At 44.2% G+C, this 22,069-nt stretch overlaps 1 protein-coding gene across 1 annotated transcript in view; it reads left to right on the top strand.

Annotated features, from left to right (window-relative positions):
• LOC141100699 (solute carrier family 12 member 9-like) overlaps nucleotides 1-22,069 on the top strand; it is a 393,180-nt gene that overhangs the window by 312,261 nt on the left and 58,850 nt on the right. Inside the window, exon 10 of the mRNA XM_073589335.1 lies at nucleotides 1,079-1,271. Within this exon, the coding sequence (XP_073445436.1) occupies nucleotides 1,079-1,271 (193 nt within the window). The remainder of the gene's footprint in view (nucleotides 1-1,078; nucleotides 1,272-22,069) is intronic.

Here is a 22,069-nt window from a genome sequence, read left to right as displayed (position 1 = left end):
AAAAATGGAAAATTACAAGGTGGGGAAGGGGTCACATGATGTCATAGACCTAACTGAAAAGATTTAAATTAGCTGGGTAGAAAGGCAAAATAACCAATTCTTCTCATGTACAGCACCATGGAAATCAATGGTAATGTATAAATATTATTATTAAGTACACAGTGCTATGTAATTTGATTGCAATATATTCAGAGGATGAAAACTTTGATGGGCGTGCTTGTTTAGCCTCCACAAATGTACCGTTAGCCTAATTTATATTTAGAGAGAGGGTGACTGTGCAGCACCCAGCTGCGGCCACTATTCCATTGAGGGAGCTGTGTAGTTTTGCTCAGCAACTCCGCACATCCGGCCACCGCCAGCACCTGGAAATGGTGAACAAAAACGTCTGATCGCAATTTTTTTCCTTGGACCGAACTGATCCAGGGGGAAAAAAAACCACAGCATGCCCGAGTTTGATCCAAGTTGGAAAACATCGGACTGCGCTCGGATGACATCTGAGTGCAGTCCAATAACCACTGACTGGTACATTGGAGAAGTTTGAGAATTTTTTTTTCTTCATCCAATAGAATCGGAGCACACTGTGATCACACATTAATCAAACTCTGATCAGAGCGTGATTTGCATAATAATCCCTATTCTCTCGGATGTGACCCTAGGCATAGAATAGGCCATCAATATAAAGTTCCCGGACAACTCAATCAAGCCTGATATGATGGCTTCTGATAGCTACTTTAACACACGAATAGGTGACTTTCTGTTTTTTTGTGAGCATTAGTTTATTAACTGTTTTTTTATCGTTCCTATAACGTAGCCATGCGCGAGGGCTTTTTACTTGCAGGACAAGTTGACTGACACCATTAACTTTACCAAGATTAGCAGGAAATTAACCTAGGATTGTTGTGTGTCCCTGAGACAAACAGCGAGGTGTGGGTTATCCCCCATTTAGTCATCGTTTCTACTAACACTTGAATTGTATGGAGGGGAAAAACATGGAAAATGTTATATCTGCAGTGTTTATGAACTGGTTTAAAGTCTCCACCCATTCTTCATCTATATTTTTTTCCCTCCACTTACACAGGCCAACATTTCGCTACTTCACTTGGTATACCTGCATCCTGGGGATTCTAGGTTGTGTGACCATGATGTTCCTCATCAATGCCATCTATGCCTCTGCCAGCATTGTGTTCATGTTGCTCCTGCTCCTGTGTCTACACTACTTGTCTCCCAGTCATAGCTGGGGATTTATATCTCAAGCACTCATCTTTCACCAGGTGAGAGAAATGTCTTCTTCAATGCTATGTGAATGTCAGACTTGGGTTCATTGTGCCCACTTTCCATAATCCGCCCTTACTAATATTGTGTGTTTATTATTACCAACCTGCAGCTCTCCAGCTGTTGAAAAACTACAAAGTCTTCGAGCCATAACAGCTTTTTTTTTTTTTTTTTTTTTTAAATAACTTTAAATATTATTATGTTTTTTCAATTAATATATTTTTTTTCCAATTTTGCTTATCACTATCTATATGTAATAAAAAATAACAGTTTTTACATTTGTAAAAAAGAGTTTTAAGCCATGTCCGTCTCATCACAGATAGGAATACAGTGAAAGGTAGCACAGTGAGTTATCCATTATTCACAATAGGCGATGGACACAGCTCCCCTCCTCCCCCTCCCTACATAGTGACCTAAATTAGAGAATGCTTAGATAACACTTCTGTACAAACACACAGGGTATATTGCTGTTAATGTTCATGTGAAGAATTGGGTGTAAAAGTATTCGGTCCAATGGAACCATCTTTTTCCTTTTCTTTATCCCCATTTTTCTTTGTGTATTATAAATAGTACAATATGATCTGTAGATCTTTTACCATTCTAGGATAACCTTGTACATTATTCACAGGGATGTGACTACAAATAGGAAAATTTAGAAAGAGGGTGAAATACTGCAGAAAGTGAATACTTTATTGATTGTAGATATTAAGAAAAATCATTGTAGAAAAAAATCAATGTGGACTAATAAAATAAGAAATGGAAATGGCAGCGAGCCCCCTCGGAGTTTTGGATAGATGAGGCTATATCGGTGAGTGTATCTCCATATACTCACACAGCCCTCCATACAACTGGCTGAGTAATAGGATTTGCCCTATAATGTACCCACCCGGCTATGCACAGTGTGCAGAATCATAGTGGGGTCTCTTTGTGCAGACACACGGCCCACCACCTGTTCAATGTCTGCAGTGATATCACTTCCATTACTCTCTAATGTAATATTATTACCAGGGCCGCTTATCTTTTCATAGCTGACTTTCTGTTTAATACAAAGCTTTTGACACGTAGCAGGGGGAACGCTGTACTGTATCTCGCTAGCTGTCCATTTGCAGCAAATCTGATTTTTTTTATACGTGCTTCTTAACTCTTCCTCCTCTGAACAAAATTTAGCAGGAAAGATGTAATATAAAAGCTTCTTACTTATCAAATAATATTCATCTTTAGTCATTTAAATTTAAATGGATTTTTTTTTTTTCAGAAATAAAAGTACAATGATAAATCTGAAGGGATAAGAGTACATTACTGCCAATTTCCCAGAGACTTAACAGATGCTTCTTGTATCTCTTTTCAATGTTGCAATGTTGGTTGATCTTGTATTCCTGGCTTCACATATCTGATATTCATGGTCCAAGTATGGATGACAATATACGGACTGGCCATCGATCTCCCAGTCTGAACTTGACAGCCATATGTCTATAAAATAAATGCGTTTGGGTCAGAAGACCCTCGAATAGTCCATATTTTGCACCCCGTACTCGGACTGTGATTATTGGATGTGTGAAGCCTTTATAAGTCTAGCTTAGTTGTGCTTGAAGCAAGCCTATTGGCTAAGTTCAACTGATGTATATTGAGGTGGATTTTCAAGCAGATCCACTTCAAAATCCACATCTAAAAGCCGATCAAATACTATTTGAATATGCTCTGATGTGATGTTTGAAGCGTATCCGATCCAAAATCCACATCAAGTAACTGTGTGAACCTATCCTATGCTTGCCTGCTATTTATTTCTTTGTAGTGGGTTCATGTTTCTTCAGCTGTGCTCTATCAGGGCACAGCTATAATCAGAACCGACAGGTACGCTGTGGAAATAGTATGTTCACTTTTTTGCATATTTCATGGTTCATGGGGCACTTTTTTTCTCCTTCTGTTAATTTAGTGTCCATTTTTGGAGCTTTTTTCAGCCTTGAAATGCCTTGTGCTTCTTTTTCCATATTCCTTATTCAAGCTGTGTTTGGACATTGCATTTGCAATCGAGTTTTTTTGCTGCAATTTTCAGAATACACGGTAAAAAAAAGTCAAATTTTACCATCTTTTTGAAAAAAAGTGGCAAAAAGAAAAAAAAAACACATTGGCTCCAATTAATGAAGACCAACGATTTTCATATTGATCTTTATCAGGGGGTGGATTGCAAAGCTACTAATCCATATGGTTCCTAATGAATTATAAGCGTCCGATGAGTGGCTTGGGCCCCCAGGTGTACCTGTTCCTTCTGAAGTAAGATTTGTAGTGTATTAAGCGCCGCCTCTTGTCAAAAATAGTGAGAGAATGCCAAAAGTCACAAATTTTAGAGCAGCTTCAAGTTGTATTAAAACGTTGCAATTTTCCAAAGTTTTTGTTTTGAATTCTGGCATAAAAGCTTTGATTAATCTGGCCGTACTTTAAGCAATTTTTCACTCCATGTAGCTTAAAAATTGTGACTTTTCATCACAGCTTAAATGCCAATCGATTTAGAGCAAGATGCTATAAAAGTTCCCGTAGACGTAAGGCCTTCAGACATCCGTTTTTTGTGTCCATATGCAGTTTGTTTTTTAAGGGCCACAAATACGAACACCCATTATATTGACTGGTGTTCACATGTCAGGATTTTCACACGGCCCTTGTGTCTGTGCGAAAAACCCGCATACATGTCAAGCTTGTTTTTGCGCAGCATAGACAAAATACGCACTTCACACTGATGACGCTCGGATGATCTCCATGTGTCATCAGCGTGACACGCACTGGCCCCTGGAACAAGCGGTATTGTTCGCGCTGTTCCCAGGTACTGACGGCTGAAGGCAGCTCTCATCTGTGTCTCCTGCTTATCGAGACCAGGAGACAATGATGGGAATTGTCATCCGTGTAACAAGTACCAGTGCCTGGGAAGAAGCGGTACTGTATTGCGCAGTTTTCTCCTGATCTCAGCGCGACCAGGTGACAATAATGAGTTGTACTCAGCAGCAGCTGTGTCCCTCCTGTATCCTCCGTGTGACATCAATGTATCGATGTTTGTTGTCCGTGTGTCATTGAGATCAGTGCGACCAGAAGACCATGCTGGTTGTTGTATTCAGCAGCAGCTGTGTAACTCCTGTATAAAATTAAGAATTATATATAGATAGATAAAAAAAAACGCAAGTGCTCCCATGCATTTTTGGGGGCTGATGTTAATAATCTGGGACAACAGACAATAACCCTTAAGGTTTGTAGACTATTAATAACAGCTCATAGCTGTTTGCTTAGCCTTTCCTGGTGAATTTATGGAGGACCCCCAAAAAAATGACATAGGGTCTCCCCCCTCGTCTGAGCAGCAGCAGCAGAAATGCCGGGTCCGGGGAAGGCCGCCCGGTGTTCTTGTGGGAGATGCGCCGTCGGGGTCCGGATAAAGCCATCCCGGCTCGCGTTGGGCCGGAGGAGGAAAGGCCAACCTCCGTTCCCCTGGATGGCTTTGGCTGGGGGCTGCGTGCATGCAGGGCCGCCCCGGAAGTGGTAAGGGGGAACTTCCGGGTCACATCGGAGGCTCCCCAGCTGGAACTTCCGGGTTAGCCGGATAGCATTCCCCGGTATGTGGCGTGGCGCAGTCTCGGGAGCTAGGGACCAGGCCACACACGATATACTGCGCCCACCTTGGGGAGGAGGGCGCTTCTGGAGGGGTAGGTAACCAGAGGGCGGTACACACGGCACGGGGCTCTTTAAAAACCCCTCAGGCATGGAAGTCGACGGTGCAGAATGTCGACCCCAGGGCAAGGCATGCATCTCCCAGCAGGTGATACTGCAGCAGGCTTGTCCAAGGACCACTCTAATAGGGGCTCCACAGACAGGATCCACAGAAGCCACGCCACCAAATCTGTAGGAATAACCGAGACATGGTTAGATGAAAGCTATGACTGGGCGGTTAACTTACAGGGTTACAGTCTGTTTAGAAAAGATCGAAAAATCGGAGTTGAGGAGGGGTTTGTCTTTATGTAAAGTCTTGTCTAAAGTCCACTTTAAGGGAAGATATTAGCGAAGGGAATGAGGATGTCGAGTCCATATGAGTCGAAATACATGGAGGGAAAAATAGTAACAAAATTCTCTTTGGGATCTGTTACAAACCCCCAAATATAACAGAAATTAGGGAACGTTTACTACTAAGGCAGATAGGTGAAGCTGCAACCCATAATGAGGTCCTTGTTATGGGGGACTTTAACTACCCGGATATTAACTGGGAAACAGACCTGCGAAACCCATAAAGGCAACAGGTTTCTGCTAATAGCCAAGAATAATTGTCACAATTGGTGCAGAATCCAACCAGAGGAGAAGCACTTTTAGACCTAATACTATCTAACAGACCTGACAGAACAACAAATCTGCAGGTTGTTGGGCATCTAGGAAATAGCGACCACAATATTGTACAGTTTCACTTGTCTTTTGCTAGGGGGACATGTCAGGGAGTCACAAAAACACTGAACTTTAGGAAGGCAAAGTTTGACCAGCTTAGAGATGCCCTTAATCTGGTTGACTGGGACAATGTCCTCAGAAATAAGAATACAGAAAATAAATGGGAAATGTTTAAGAACATCCTTAATAGGCACTGTAAGCGGGTTATACCTTGTGGGAATAAAAGGACAAGAAATAGGAAAAACCCAATGTGGCTAAACAAAAAAGTAAGAGGGGCAATTAACAGTAAAAAGAAAGCATTTAAACTACTAAAGCAGGATGGCACCATTGAAGCTCTAAAAAACTATAAGGAGAAAAATTCTTTATCTAAAAAAATAATTAAAGCTGCCAAAAAGGAAACAGAGAAGCACATTGCTAAGGAGAGTAAAACTAATCCCAAGCTGTTCTTCAACTATATCAATAGTAAAAGAATCAAAAGTGAAAGTGTAGGCCCATTAAAAAATTGTGAGAAAAGTATGGTTGTAGATGATGAGGAAAAAGCTAATATATTAAACACCTTCTTCTCCACGGTATTCACGGTGGAAAATGAAATGCTGGGTGAAATGCCGAGAGACAAAGAAAACCCTATATTAAGGGTCACCAATCTAACCCAAGAAGAGGTGCAAAACCGGCTAAATAAGATTAAAATAGATAAATCTCCGGGTCCGGATGGCATACACCCACGAGTACTAAGAGAACTAAGTAATGTAATAGACAAACCATTATTTCTTATATTTAGAGACTCTATAGCGACAGGGTCTGTTCCACAGGACTGGCGCATAGCAAATGTGGTACCAATATTCAAAAAGGGCTCTAAAAGTGAACCTGGAAATTATAGACCAGTAAGTCTAACTTCTATTGTTGGTAAAATATTTGAAGGGTTTCTGAGGGATGTTATTCTGGATTATCTCAATGAGAATAACTGTTTAACGCCATATCAGCATGGGTTTATGAGAAATCGTTCCTGTCAACCCAATCTAATCAGTTTTTATGAAGAGGTAAGCTATAGACTGGACCAAGGTGAGTCATTGGATGTGGTGTATCTTGATTTTTCCAAAGCGTTTGATACCGTGCCACACAAGAGGTTGGTACACAAAATGAGAATGCTGGGTCTGGGGGAAAATTTGTGTAAATGGCTTAGTGATAGAAAGCAGAGGGTGGTTATAAATGGTATATTCTCTAACTGGGTCGCTGTGACCAGTGGAGTACCGCAGGGGTCGGTGTTGGGACCTATTCTCTTCAACATATTTATTAACGATCTGGTAGAAGGTTTGCACAGTAAAATATCGATATTTGCAGATGATACAGAACTATGTAAAGCAGTCAATACAAGAGAAGATAGTATTCTGCTACAGATGGATCTGGATAAGTTGGGAACTTGGGCCAAAAGGTGGCAGATGCAGTTTAACAATGATAAATGTAAGGTTATACACATGGGAAGAAGGAATCAATATCACCATTACACACTGAACGGTAAACCACTGGGTAAATCTGACATGGAGAAGGACTTGGGGATCCTAGTTAATGATAAACTTACCTGGAGCAGCCAGTGCCAGGCAGCGGCTGCCAAGGCAAACAGGATCATGGGGTGCATTAAAAGAGGTCTGGATACACATGATGAGAGCATTATACTGCCTCTGTACAAATCGCTGGTTAGACCGCACATGGAGTACTGTGTACAGTTTTGGGCATCGGTGCTCAGGAAGGATTTAATGGAACTAGAGTGGGTACAAAGGAGGGCAACAAAATTAATAAAGGGGATGAGGGAACTACAATACCCAGAGAGATTAGCAAAATTAGGATTATTTAGTCTAGAAAAAAGATGACTGAGAGGCGATCTAATAACCATGTATAAGTATATAAGGGGACAATACAAATATCTCTCCGAGGATCTGTTTATACCAAGGAAGGTGACTGTCACAAGGGGGCATTCTCTGCGTCTGGAGGAGAAAAGGTTTTTCCACCAATATAGAAGAGGATTCTTTACTGTTAGCGCAGTGAGAATCTGGAATTCCCTGCCTGAGGAGGTGGTGATGGCGAACTCAGTCGAAGGGTTCAAGAGAGGCCTGGATGTCTTCCTGGAGCGTAACAATATTGTATCTTACAGTTATTGTTAGGTTCTTTAGAAGGACGTAGATATGGGGATTTATTCTGACAGAATTTTATAGGCTGAACTGGATGGACTGATGTCTTTTTTCGGCCTTACTAACTATGTTACTATGTTACCTCAGCCTCCTGATCTGGTACCTACAGCTTCACTGAGTGAGTGTTACGTTCTGCCTATCAAGCTGACACACTCTCTCTCTCTCTCTCTCTCTCTCTCCCTAGCCTTCCTTTTCTCGCTACTTCTCCTCCTTAGACTAAGAAAAAACAGAAAGCAAAGACTAAGGAAGATGCCCTTTGTAGACGCCCCCGCCCTGACTCCTACTCCAAAAGGCTATGTAAAAAATGTATTGCCGAAACTGTGCAGCAAGCATCAGTGTCAGCCACAGACATAAGGGCAATGATAAGAGAAGAATTACAGGCCCTGAGTCAGTCAAGTAGTATATCTACTCACACCAAAAGCAAAAAGCTGATTATATCTAGCTCAGACTCTGAGGATGACCAGGGGGTAGCCTCCGATTCGTCGGTGGTGTCCTCATCACCATCTTCTTCAGACACGGAATTTAGTGAAATCCATCAGAACCACTATAGGGTGCGCAGAGGCAAAAGGGCCACAAACCACACAGGATGTGATGTTCGCAGGTCTAGCGGAGAGAAAGAGATGAGCTTTTCCCGTTATACCGGCGGTCAAATCTTGAATTAAAAAAGAGTGGGAAAAACAAGACCAAAGAGGTTACCTCCCTTCAGCCTCAAAGAGGAGATACTTATTCAGTGATGAGGAGCTGCTACCTTGGACTAAGGTTCCGAAAGTTGACGCAGCGGTCGCCTCTACCTCCAAACATTCATCTTTTCTGGTAGAGGATGCAGGAATATTAAAAGACCCATTCGACCGCAAAGCAGATGCCTCGCTAAAAAGAGCTTGGGAGGCAGCTACCGGCACATTTAAGCCAGCAGTGGCCAGCACTTGTATGGCCTATTCTATGCTGTTCTGAATTGACCAACTCGATCAGCAGATAGACCAGAAGATCTCCAGGGACAAGTTACGAGCCGCCATTCCCTTAATCCAGGCTGCAGCAGCATTCATAGCCAACAATTCAGCGGACTCGTTGCGCCTAGCAGCCAGGACAGCGGGCTTGCTCAACAATGCCAGGCGTGCTCTCTGGCTCAAAAGTTGGAAAGGGGATACGCAGTCCAAATCAAAGCACTGCGCTATTCCTTGTGAGGGTGAGTTTCTTTTCGGGAAGACCCTAGATGAAATCCTCACCAAGGCGAAGGAAAGGAAAAAAGGCTTCCCTAACCCCTCTTTTCCATTTTGTAGGAGGGCGTTCAGGAGGCGGCCATTTGGTAGAGGAAGACCAGCAGAAAATCAAAATCATTGGTCCACGAAGGAGGGCAAAAATAAAAGGTGCCATATTTAAAGGATCCTCCTTCCGTAAAGATAAATACTGAAGAACCAGTTCCCCCAGTAGGAGGAAGACTGAAGTTCTTTTTCCAAGAATGAGAAAAAATTACAGCCAGTTCTTGGATCTTGAACATAACTAAGCATGGGTTAAGGATAGAATTTCATCATGTCCCCATGACTCTTTCATAATAACATCTCTCAACTAACCAATACAACAGCAGGACCTCGAAGTTGAGATTCGAAGCTTATAGGCAAAGAACGTATTAATCCACGTTCCAAAAGAACAGGAAGGGAGAGGATTTTATTCCCCTCTATTCCTGGTCCCTAAACCTGATGGCTCATTCAGAACAATCATCAATTTAAAGAAACTAAATACATTCATTTATAACCATAGATTCAAGATGGAATCAATCAGGTCTACTATTAAGCTTCTTTTCCTAAATGTATGATGGCCGGCTTAGCTTTAAAGGATGCCTATTACCATCTTCCCATCCATTACAGATGCCAGAAATACCTGAGTGGCAGTCTCCCTCGGTGGGTTCACACATCATTCCCAGTTTACAGCAATGCAATTCGGCCTCTCTATCGTGCCACAAATCTTCACAAAGGTGATGCTGGAGGTGATGGCCTTCCTACGTCAGAAGGACACCTTGATAATTCTTTATCTTGACAACTTTATAATAGTAGGGAACTCGGCTATACAATGCAGCAACCGAGTAGTTGATATGATCTCATCCCTACAGGCCCTAGGTTGGATCATAAACTTCAAGAAATCCAGGACCGTGCCACAAACCATCCAGTCCTTCTTAGGTCTTCAGCTGGACTCCATAAATCAAAAGCGTCTGCTGCCGCAGGTAAAAATATCAACAATAAAAACAAAGGTTAGAATGGCAATGGACAAGCCATGCATGTCCGTGAGGGAAGCCATGTCTCTATTGGGCTCCCTTACATCTTGTATCCCGGCAGTCCGGTGGGCCCAGTTCCATACCCGGGAATTACAACACCAAATTCTCTTAGAGGAAACTTATGCACAAGGTCATCTTGAAAAGAAAATTACCTTGTCCCAAAAAGTCCTAACTTCCCTAGCATGCTGGTTAGTTGACGTTCACCTATCGGGAGGGGTTCCGTGGCTTATAACACCTTCCCGTAATGTTGCTACCGATGCCAGCCCTACAGGATGGGAGGCTCACATGGGGAAAACTTTCTCCCAAGGTCGGTGGGGTATTGAAGAGTTGCAGGATTCCTCAAACTTGAAAGAACTAAATGCGGTTAGTTATGCGATATGTCATTTTCTTCCGCAGCTTCGAGGACAACATGTCAGAATCCTCTCAGACAACACCACAGTAGTAGCATATCTGAACAAGCAAGGTGGAACTCGATCAGACAATCTAATGTTTTCTGCAAAAAGGATTTTTACTTTAGCTGAAGAACATTTATCTCTTCCACCTCTCCACATCAGAGGAAGAGACACTCGAGGCAGATTTCCTAAGCTGACACACATTGAGGAAAAGAGAGTGGTATCTGAGTCAACAAATATTCAAAAACATCGTGTCACTATGGGGCTGTCACAGTCCAGTTCTTGGATCTGTGTCAGATTTGGGATTCCCTCTATAAACCTTTTTTTTTCCTTTCAGGCCTGGGGACTTAATATGGGTTTTTGCCCCCCGATGGCCATAGGTGTAATTACATGTCTGTTGTTTTCCCTGCTCATGTGACCACTCCCTTTTCCTATATAAGGTCACATGGTGTATCAGCAGGTGTTGGTTATAGCAGGTCCTTTTCTGGATTCCAACCACGGTGAAGTGAGTGGCTGGCTCTGAAGTGTTGAGCCACTGCTGAAATCTGGTGAAGTTAGCAGCTGGCTCTGAGGTGTTGAGCCACTGCTGAAACTGGTGCTGAACTCTGCCTGCCCGGTGTCTGCAGCAGAGAAAGATGGTGAAGGTGGCAGCTGGCTCTGAGGTGTCGAGTCACTGCTGAAAGTTGATCCGGTGATGAACTCTGCTGCCTGCTGACTGCAGCAGAGACAGATAAGTGTTTTGGTGTTTCCCCCTCTTTCCTTGGTGTGTATTAGTGCAGTGGTGGGACCAGTGTCCGCACTATCCAGTTCCCTAGTAAGGGATAGGTGCAGGGATAGTGAGGGATTCAGGTATCCTGCTCGGCGACAGGTGAAGAGCCTGTATAGGGAACATTAGGAGTGTTCAGGGACACTGCCTCAGGGGAGTGCAGGAAGTCTCCACGTCCCTGTTCTCTATTGCAGGGCCCACCATTGTAACTGTTTCCCCGGTGTTCCCCTTTTGTCTTGTTGATTCAGTTACCGACCTGCGGGTCGTGTCTCACAGGACAGGTACACGTGACACTTTTGTCTTGTTGTTTTAGTTACCGACCTGCGGGTTGTGTCACACAGGAAAGGTACACGTGACAGGGGCCTTCCCCAGATAGATCTCTTCACCACAAGAGAAAACAGACTGAATGTGATGGACGACCCGGAAATTCTAGACCCTTTTCAAGCCCCTTGGCAATTCAAACTGGCATATGCCTTCCTTCCGATTATACTGCTGCCACAAGTCATCAGAAAAATCAGGGCGGAGAGGGCCAGAATAATTCTGATAGCACCAGAAGGCCATGGTTCTCAGGGATACAGACCATGTCAGTGTCAGACCCTTGGGTCCTCCCTTCAACCCCCAGGCTACTCTCTCAAGGACCATTCTTCCATTCTCAAGTGGACAACCTCCACTTGACGGCTTGGAACTTGAGAGACAAATGCTAAGATCAAGGGGGTTCACGGAAGGGTTAGTCAACACACTCCTACAAAGACAAAAGTTGACTACCACAAAAATTTATACCAGGATATGGAGGAAATTCCTAGAGTTCCACAAGAGTCCCGACTCTAGAGAAATTCCAATAGTACCCATCCTAGAATCCCTACAAAAGGGAAGAGATCTAGGACTATCTGTCAATACACTGAAGGTCCAGGTATCTGCTCTAGGGGCCCTTTATAGCTATAACGTGGCAGGCAACAGATGGATATCCAGATTCATCACCGCCTGTGAACGGATTAACCTGGTTCACATATCCAGGGTTCCGCCCTGGGACTTGAACCTGGTCCTGGATGCCCTAACATGGACCCCCTTTGAACTATTAGATTCAGCATCACTTAAATGTCTATCTCTAAAGACTGTGCTTTTAGTGGCACTAACCTCTGCAAGAAGAGTCAGTAATATAGAGGCACTGTCAATAGATCCTCCGTTCCTATTAACATTCCAGGATCGGTTGATATTAAAACCAGACCCCTCATATCTACCAAAGGTAGCAGAGAGATTTCACAGATAACAAGAAATCCATCTCCCCTCCTTCTTTAGTGACCCTTCTACTCGAGAGGAGGAAAACTACCACACACTAGACGTGAGAAGAGTAGTATTAAAATACATTGAGAGGTCTAGCAGCTGGAGAAAGAGTAGGGCTCTATTTGAATCTTTCCAGGGCCGAAAGAAGGGGTATGGAGCAGGGCTGTGGAGTCGGAGAGTCGGAGTCGGAATTGGAGTCGGTATAAAATGGACCTACTCCGACTCCTAAAATATATAATAAATTGGGTATAGTAGTTCAATGCACAATGTGCTAAATATTTTTTTCATAGGAATTTGGGAAAGTTATGAAATGTCCTGTAAATGGCTGTTCTATTCCTGATCTAAGGCTACATTCACACAGCGTTTTTCCTGCATTTTTTGAGGATACTTTTTTCAGCTGCAAAACGCATCATCTGAAAGGTTTTTGAGCTCATAGATAATTTCAATAGCAAAAGCAGATTTAGACATCTGCTCTATCTATCCATTTATCCATATCTGTCTATCCATATCTTATGTGTACCAAAAAGAATGAAAGCCGGGTAGCACACAGACTAACACTTCTATTTTTTTTTTTAGCACCAGTCAGGTACACCTCATAGCTGCCCAAAAGGACGCCCAGGACAGGCATTGCTCGTCTTCAGTAACACATCAACATCAATTGATAGTTGGAATAAATAGACTGCATTTATCACCACATCTTCTTAAGGTGCAGGCTTTATTTTCATGTGTAGGGTTATGCAGTATGAGGTTGTGCAGTATGAGGTTCTGCGGAACAGTATGAGGTTCTGCCCCCCCCCCCCTAGGTTTGAGCCTGGCTACGCCCATGGTGTGAATGTAGCCTGAGGATCTCAGCTTTGTCTTAGCTGAGATAAGTCATAGTCATAGTGTTTTATTTATTTATATATATATATACTATATGTGTGTGTGTGTGTGTGTGTGTGTGTATATATATATATATATATATATATATATATGTATATATATATATGCTAGCTGAAGAGCCCGGCGCTGCCCGGGCATAGTAACTAACTGTGGTTAGTTATAGCAAATTATAATTATCCTCCATCCCAGAGTCCCGTGCCCATATTCCCATCATACATATCCACGATCCCATAGGCCCGTGCCCATATACCCATCATACATATCCTGCATCCCATAATCGAGTGCCCATATACCCATCACACATCCTCCATCCCATAGTCCCATGCCCATATACCCATCACACATCCTCCATCCCATAGTCCCATGCCCATATACCCATCATACATAGTCGCCATCCCACAGTCGAGTGCCCATATACCCATCACACATCCTTCACCTCATAGTCCCATGCCCATATACCCATCATACATATCCTCCATCCCATAGTCCCGTGCCCATATACCCATCATACATATCCGCCATCTCATAGTCCCATGCCCATATACCCGTCATACATATCCTCCATCCCATAGTCCAGTGCCCATATACCCCATCACACATCCTCCATCCCATAGTTCCGTGCTCATATACCCATCATATATATCCTCCATTCCATAGTCCAGTGTTGTGAGTTCATTTACCCCTTCACCGTCGATGTCTGATGAACTCCCTCTTCTGGTGAAGGAAGGTAGTGAGGCTGATTACCAAACACCTGATCTGGTAGATGTTGACTGGGTAACAGGAAATTCTGACTGGATATAAGGTAGCCGACGCCCTTCTGAGTCGCTGGTGATTTCTCTGCTGAACCTATCTTTCTATCTGTGTTAGTGTTTTCATCTTGCTTCACCGTCATTATATGTTGGGGGCTGCCTATTGCTTTGGGGTCTGCTCTGGAGCAGTTTAGATTTCCCCTTTCTTTCTTTAGGCCTATTTAGTTCTCCGGCTGTGATCGAGGGGTCTAGGGCATCGTAGGAACCCCCCACGGCTACTGTTAGTTGTTGTGGATAGGATCAGGGGTCTGCAATCCGATAGCTACCAACCTCTCCGGTTTTCTGGACTTAGCTTGTATTTTTGTTTTTTCCTCCTTCGGTGACTCATTCATAACAGAATCACCAGCCATACCGCAGATCCTAAGGTACTCAATAGCAGGAAAGAATTGTAAAAAAAAAAAAAAAAAGTGTTTGTCAGAATTTTTTTTTTTTTGTGTATATTTTTTCCTCTATGTCTCTGAGGCCGTAGGGGGAATTTTTTCTTCTTGCTCAATGGAGATGAAGCAATTGTCTGATCGTGTGGAGCAGCTCACTGCTGAAGTGCGGGGAATTTCCGCCTATCTTGCTCATTCACATGCTGCTGAACCAAAGATCCCTACTCCTGATGTGTTTTTTGGGGATCGGTCTAAATTTTTGAATTTTAAGAATAATTGTAAATTATTTTTTGCCTTGAAGCCTAACTCGTCGGGGAGCTCCGCGCAGCAGGTTAAAATTGTCATCTCTTTGCTGCACGGCGATCCCCAGAATTGGGCGTTTTCTTTGAAACCTGATGATCCTATTCTTACTAATGTGAACGCATTTTTTCAAGCCTTGGGGTTGTTGTATGATGAACCTAATGCTATTGATCAGGCTGAAAAGGCCCTGTTGGCATTGAGCCAGGTTCGGGATTCTGCAGAGATGTACTGTCAAAAATTCCGAAAGTGGGCGGTCTTTACTACCTGGAATGATGGTGCCTTGGCAGCTCTCTTTCGGAAGGGTTTGTCAGAAACCATAAAAGATATTATGGTGGGATTTCCTGTTCCCTCTGGTCTTGACGATTCTATGTCATTAGCCATTCAGGTTGATCGGCGTTTGCGTGAACGCAAGACCGCACGAGAGGTGTTGCCACCTGTTGAACAAATGTCTGAACCTATGCAATGTGATAGTTTTGTCTAGGGTGCAACGTCAGGAGTTCAGAAGGCGTAATAAGCTGTGTTTCTTCTGTGGTGATGCCTCGCATATTATTTCTGTCTGCCCTAAACAAGAGAAACGTTTTGCACACACATTTGCTGTGGGTGGTGTTCAACCTAAGTTTCTTCTGGCAATTACTCTGATCTGCTCCCTGTCCACATTTTCTGCTAAGGCTTTTGTGGATTCGGGAGCAGCTCTGAACCTGATGGACTTGGATTTTGCTAAACGTTGTCGATTTCCTATGACACCTCTGCGGATGCCTATCCCTTTGAGGGGTATTGATGCTACTCCTTTGGCGAAGAATAAACCTCAGTTTTGGACCCAGGTGGTAATGCGGGTCGCCCCAGACCATCAAGAGAATTGCAGATTTTTGGTGTTGCATAATTTGCATGATACCATTGTTCTGGGGTTTCCCTGGTTGCAAATCCATAATCCAGTTTTGGATTGGAAATCTGTGTCTGTGGTGAGTTGGGGTTGTCAGTGTGCCCTTAGTGATGCTCCTGTTTTCTCTACCTCTCACCAGTTGCATGATGTTCCTGACTATTTGGCTGATTTTTATGATTTATTTAGTGAGAATGAGTCTGCGTCTTTGCCTCCTCATAGGAGTTATGACTGTGCAATTGAGCTGAGCCCTGGGTGTAAATTTCCCAAGGGTCGACTTTTCAATTTATCTGTACCTGAGCGCGAGGCTATGCGATCCTATATTAAGGAGTCGTTGGAGAAGGGTCATATTAGACCATCCTCTTCACCCTTAGGTGCTGGGTTTTTTTTTCGTGGCTAAGAAAGATGGGTCATTAAGGCCTTGTATTGACTATCGTTCCCTCAACAAAATTACTGTTAAATATCAGTATCCGTTACCCCTGATTTCTGATCTATTCTCCAGAGTTAAAGGTGCTTGCTGGTTTACAAAGCTTGACGTCAGGGGGGCGTATAATCTTATTCGCATTAAGCATGGGGATGAATGGAAGACGGCGTTTAATACTCCGGAGGGACATTTTGAGTACCTGGTGATGCCTTTTGGGCTCACTAATGCCCCTTCTGTCTTCCAGTGCTTCATGAATTATATTTTCCGAGACTTGGTGGATAAATTTTTGATCATCTATCTGGATGATATTTTGATCTTTTCCAAGGATTGAGACTCTCATGTGGAACATGTTCGGACTGTGTTCCAGATTTTGAGGGAGAATTCCCTGTATGTCAAGGGATCGAAATGCCTTTTTGGTGTACAGAGGATTTCATTTTTGGGATTTATTTTGTCTCCGTCAACTATTGAAATGGACCCGGCCAAGGTACAGGCCATTTATGATTGGGTTCAGCACACTTCTTTGAAGGCCCTCCAGAAGTTTTTGGGTTTTGCTAATTTTTATCGTAAATTTATAGCTAATTTTTCTGGTATTGCCAAACCATTGACTGATTTGACTAAGAAGGGTGCTGATGTGCTGAATTGGTCTCCGGAGGCTGTTTCTTCCTTTCAGGAGCTGAAGCGAAGGTTCACTTCTGCTCCGGTTTTGCGGCAACCTGATGTCTCACTCCCGTTTCAGGTAGAGGTGGACGCTTCTGAGATTGGTGCAGGAGCTGTTTTGTCCCAAAAAGATCCTGTAACATCTAAAATGAATCCCTGTGCTTTCTTTTCCCGAAAGTTCTCCCCATCCGAACGTAACTATGATGTGGGGAATCGGGAACTGTTAGCCATGAAATGGGCATTTGAGGAGTGGAGACATTGGTTGGAGGGAGCTAAACATCAAGTCGTGGTCCTTACTGACCACAAGAATTTGATTTACCTGGAGTCGGCCAAACGCTTGAATCCTATACAGGCTAGGTGGGCTGTCATGATCCAGTGTTGGATCTGGCGGTATTAAATTCATTAAGTGAACTTTTTTTCCTTTGGTTCCAAAGTGTGTCGTGATTGCCCCCGGTGGCCATTAGAATCATCACGTGGTGTCGTTCATTCTAAGTTGCCCGGTGGTGGGGAATGGTATCGCACCTTAGGTTTAGGTTAATGTTCACTTAATTATGGATCAGGTGTGACACCCTATAAAGGTGTGCTCAGGGTGTTCACTCACTGCCTGTGATATTGTGAGTTTGTTTTCACTCTGGGTTGGAGAGCCTGGAGGAAGGATGGAGCTGGTGAGGAGTCCTGCGCAGCTTAGCCAGGGGGGATGTGTTTCAGCTATGGTGTCTGGACGAAGGGCTGGCATGGCGTGGTGGAGTCGCAGTGATGGTGTCAGCGGGAAGTGTATGCATGGGCTGGTGGAGTGGCGACTATGGAGAGTGGCACTCACCATGTGGGACTTGGCCGCTGAGCTGGACTCAAGCATGCTCGACTTCGTGTCAGCAGCTGAACTCATCCTTGGGACTCTGGTTCTAAGCAGCTGCAACTGGTGTTGGACTCTGCTCCAAGGCTGCACTAAGGTGAAGGGTCCTGTTATGGTGATGGATCCAGGTGGAGGAGAAGATGCACTCAGGTGGAGGGCTCTGTTGCTAGGAGCGCACGCAACAGAGCAAAGCTAAGTGGTGTTTCCCCTGTATTGTCTCTTTCCTCATGTGTGTTATTAAGTGTAGTGGTGGGATTAGTCTCCGCACCAACCCATTCCCTAGTGAGGGTTTAGGGTCAGGGTGAGCAAGGGCGTTAAGGTACGCGTGCGGCGCCCGGTGCGAAACCGGCATAGGGAATGTTAGGAGTGCAGGGACACTGGCTCAGGGGAGCTCAGGAGGTCTCCAATTCCCTTTTTCCTATCGCAGGGCCCACCATTGTTTAAGTTACCCAGGTTCCCCCCTTATTATTTAAATGCGCCTTACTGGAGGCGGTGTTTCCAGATATATGTATGCATGGCGTGTAATACCTAAATCCGCCAGTTGGAGGCGGCGTATCCACCTGCACGCTTTATTATTTAAATTCGCCCCACTGGAGGCGGTGTATCCAGGGTCACGTGTGTTATGGGTTCGCCTTGCGACATCATCTGCGTCCTGACACACGTGATCATGACATTGGCCTTGTTTTTCACACGTTTTGATTTTGTGGTCTCTTTTCTTCCGGGCACTAAGAATGTCAAGGCAGACGCCCTCTCTAGGAGTTTCTTTGCTGATTCTCCTGTTGTGACCAAGCCTGCTACCATCTTAGGTGAGGGGGTAGTTCTTTCTGCCATCTTGCCCGATTTGAGACGTGCTCTGGAAGAGTTTCAGGATGACAAACCTGAGTGTTGTCCCATTGGAAAATTGTATGTTCCTGACCAGTGGAGGAAGAGAGTGATGTCTGAAGTTCCTTGCTCTGCATTGGCTGGTCATCCAGTTCTTTTTGGTACTAGAGATTTGGTGAGTCGGTCTTTTTGGTGGCCCGCCTAGTCTCGTGATGTCAGGAATTTTGTGCAGTCCTGTGGGACTTGCTCTCGGTCTAAACCTTGTTCTCGCTCTAGTGGGTTGTTGATGCCTTTGCCGGTGCCCAGGAGGCCATGGACCCATATTTCAATGGATTTTATCTCTGATATGCCTGTCTCTCAGAGAATGACTGTTATTTGGGTGATTTGTGATAGATTCTCTAAGATGGTCCATCTTGTACCACTCCCTAAGTTGCCATCTTCCTCAGAGTTGGTGCCCTTGTTTTTGCAACAGGTGGTTCGCTTGCACGGGATTCCTGAGAACATTGTATCTGACAGAGGAGTTCAGTTTGTGTCTAGATTTTGGAGGACTTTCTGTTCCAAGCTGGGAATTCAGTTGTCCTTCTCCTCTGCGTTTCACCCTCAGACCAATGGGCAGACGGAGAGAACAAACCAGACTTTGGAGTCGTATTTGAGATGTTTTATTTCTGCTGATCAGGATGATTTGGTTTCATTTTTCCCCTTGGCCGAATTTGCTTTAAATAATAGAGCTAGTTCTGCCACTTTGATGTCACCTTTTTTTTGTAACTTTGGGTTTCATCCTCGATTCTCTTCAGGGCAGGTGGAGCCTTCTGCCTGCCCAGGTGTTGACACTGTGGTGGAGAGAATGCACCAGATCTGGGACCAAGTGGTGGATAAGTTGTCTCTCTCCCAGGAAAAGGCCCAGCGGTTTTCCAACCGGATTAGGACCATTGGTCCCCAGTTTAAGGTGGGTGATATGGTTTGGTTGTCATCAAAGAATATCGCTATGAAGGTGGCTTCTCCAAAGTTTAAACCTAGATTTATTGGACCTTACAAGATTGTGGAGATTCTTAATCCAGTCTCTTTTCGATTGGCTCTTCCTGTTACATTTAAGATCCATAACGTGTTTCATAAGTCTCTGTTAAAGAGGTTTGTTGAGCCAGTAGTTCCTGTGGTGGCCCCTCCTGACCCGGTATTGGTTGAAGGTAATGTGGAATATGAGGTTGAGAAGATACTGGATTCTCGCCTGGCTAGACGGAGACTCCAGTATATGGTTAAATGGAAGGGTTATGGCCAGGAGGATAATTCTTGGGTCCCTGCATCCGATATTCATGCCGAAAGATTGGTTCGTGCCTTTCATTGGGCCCATCCTGATCGCCCTGGTGGCGTGGACGAGGGTTCGGTGACCCCTCCTCAAGGGGGAGGTACTGTTGTGAGTTCATTTTCCCCTTCACCGTCGATGTCTGATGAACTCCCTCTTCTGGTGAAGGAAGGTAGTGAGGCTGATTACCAAACACCTGATCTGGTAGATGATGACTGGGTAACAGGAAATTCTGACTGGATATAAGGCAGCCGACGCCCTTCTGAGTCGCTGGTGATTTCTCTGCTGGATTCTTGGAGACCAGTCTGATTCCTGCTTCCCAAAGATAAGTTTTTGCTCTGCTATTGAACTTATTAGTTTTGTTTTGTTTACCTTGTTTTTTGGAATTCAGCCATCCCCGGCCGGGGGTGTACTGAGTTCCATTTTTGTCTCTGATCAGTTTGTCTCTTTGCTCTGTCTTCAGAATTTACCTGAGTGCTGATATAGTCATTTTGAAGTCCTAGCGATTTCAGGGCCTGTTTTTCCTATCAGACGGTTGGGACATTTTTTGGTAGGGTTTTTTAACGGATTGCAGACAGCAGCTTTTTTATCCTGTCCTTTTTAGTTAGCTTGGACCCCATCGTTTGCTCAACCTATCTTTCTATCTGTGTTAGTGTTTTCATCTTGCTTCACCGTCATTATATGTTGGGGGCTGCCTATTGCTTTGGGGTCTGGTCTGGGGCAGTTTAGATTTCCCCTTTCTTTCTTTAGGCCTATTTAGTTCTCCGGCTGTGATCGAGGGGTCTAGGGCATCGTAGGAACCCCCCACGGCTACTGTTAGTTGTTGTGGATAGGATCAGGGGTCAGCAATCCGATAGCTACCAACCTCTCCGGTTTTCTGGACTTAGCTTGTATTTTTGTTTTTTTCCTCCTTCGGTGACTCATTCATAACAGTCCAGTGCCCATGTACCCATCACACATCCTCCATCCCATAGTCAACCATTATGACATCATAATGAGCGGCGGGGCTTGCAACCTATGATGGCATCAGCGTCGCCATGGCAACCATTATGACATAATGAGGGGCGGGGCTTGATACACGCACACTTTTTCCCCATTATGTAGATAGGGGCAAAATTGTTTGGTGAATTGGAACGCGCGGGCTCAAAATTTCACCTCACAACATAGCCTAGGACGCTCTCGGGGTCCAGACGTGTGACTGTGCCAAATTTTGTGGCTGTAGCTGCGACAGTGCGGATGCCAATCCCAGACATACACACACATACATACATACATACATACATACATACATACTTGAGCTTTATATATTAGATATATATATATATATATATATATACAGTACAGACCAGACCTTATTGGTCAAATAGCCCTTACACAGCCTGGAGGTGTGTTTGAGGTCTTTGTCCTGTTGACAAATAAATGATGGTCCAACTAAACGCAAACCGGATGGAATAGCATGCCGCTACAAGATGCTGTGGAAGCCATGCTGGTTCAGTGTGCCTTCAATTTTGAATAAATCCCCAACAGTGTCACCAGCAAAGCACCATCACACCTCCTCCTCCATGCTTCACGGTCGGAACCAGGCATGTAGAGTCCATCCGTTCACCTTTTCTGCATTGCGCAAAGACACGGTGGTTGGAACCAAAGATCTCAAATTTGGACTCATCAGACCAAAGCACAGATTTCCACTGGTCTAATGTCCATTCCTTGTGTTCTTTAGCCAAAGCAAGTATCTTCTGCTTGTTGCCTGTCCTTACAAGTGGTTTCCTAGCAGCTATTTTACCATGAAGGCCTGCTGCACAAAGTCTCCTCTTAACAGTTGTGGTAGAGATGTGTCTGCTGCGAGAACTCTGTGTGGCATTGACCTGGTCTCTAATCTGAGCTGCGATTAACCTGCGATTTCTGAGGCTGGTGACTCGGATGAACTTATCCTCCGCAGCAGAGTTGACTCTTGGTCTTCCTTTCCTGGGGCGGTCCTCATGTGAGCCAGTTTCTTTGTAGTGCTTGATGGTTTTTGCCACTGCACTTGGGGACACTTTCAAAGTTTTCACAATTTTTCGGACTGACTGACCTTCATTTCTTAAAGTAATGATGGCCACTCGTTTTTCTTTACTTAGCTGCTTTATTCATGCCATAATACAAATTCTAACAGTTTATTCAGTAGGACTATCAGCTGTGTAGCCACCAGACTTCTGCACAAC

This window comes from Dendrobates tinctorius, unplaced genomic scaffold (assembly GCF_039654945.1).
Source record: "Dendrobates tinctorius isolate UK_male_01 unplaced genomic scaffold, ASM3965494v1 ptg000107l, whole genome shotgun sequence".
NCBI lineage: Eukaryota > Metazoa > Chordata > Amphibia > Anura > Dendrobatidae > Dendrobates > Dendrobates tinctorius.
Note: the sequence above shows the minus strand (reverse complement) of the source record. Positions and strands in the feature narration are given on the sequence as shown.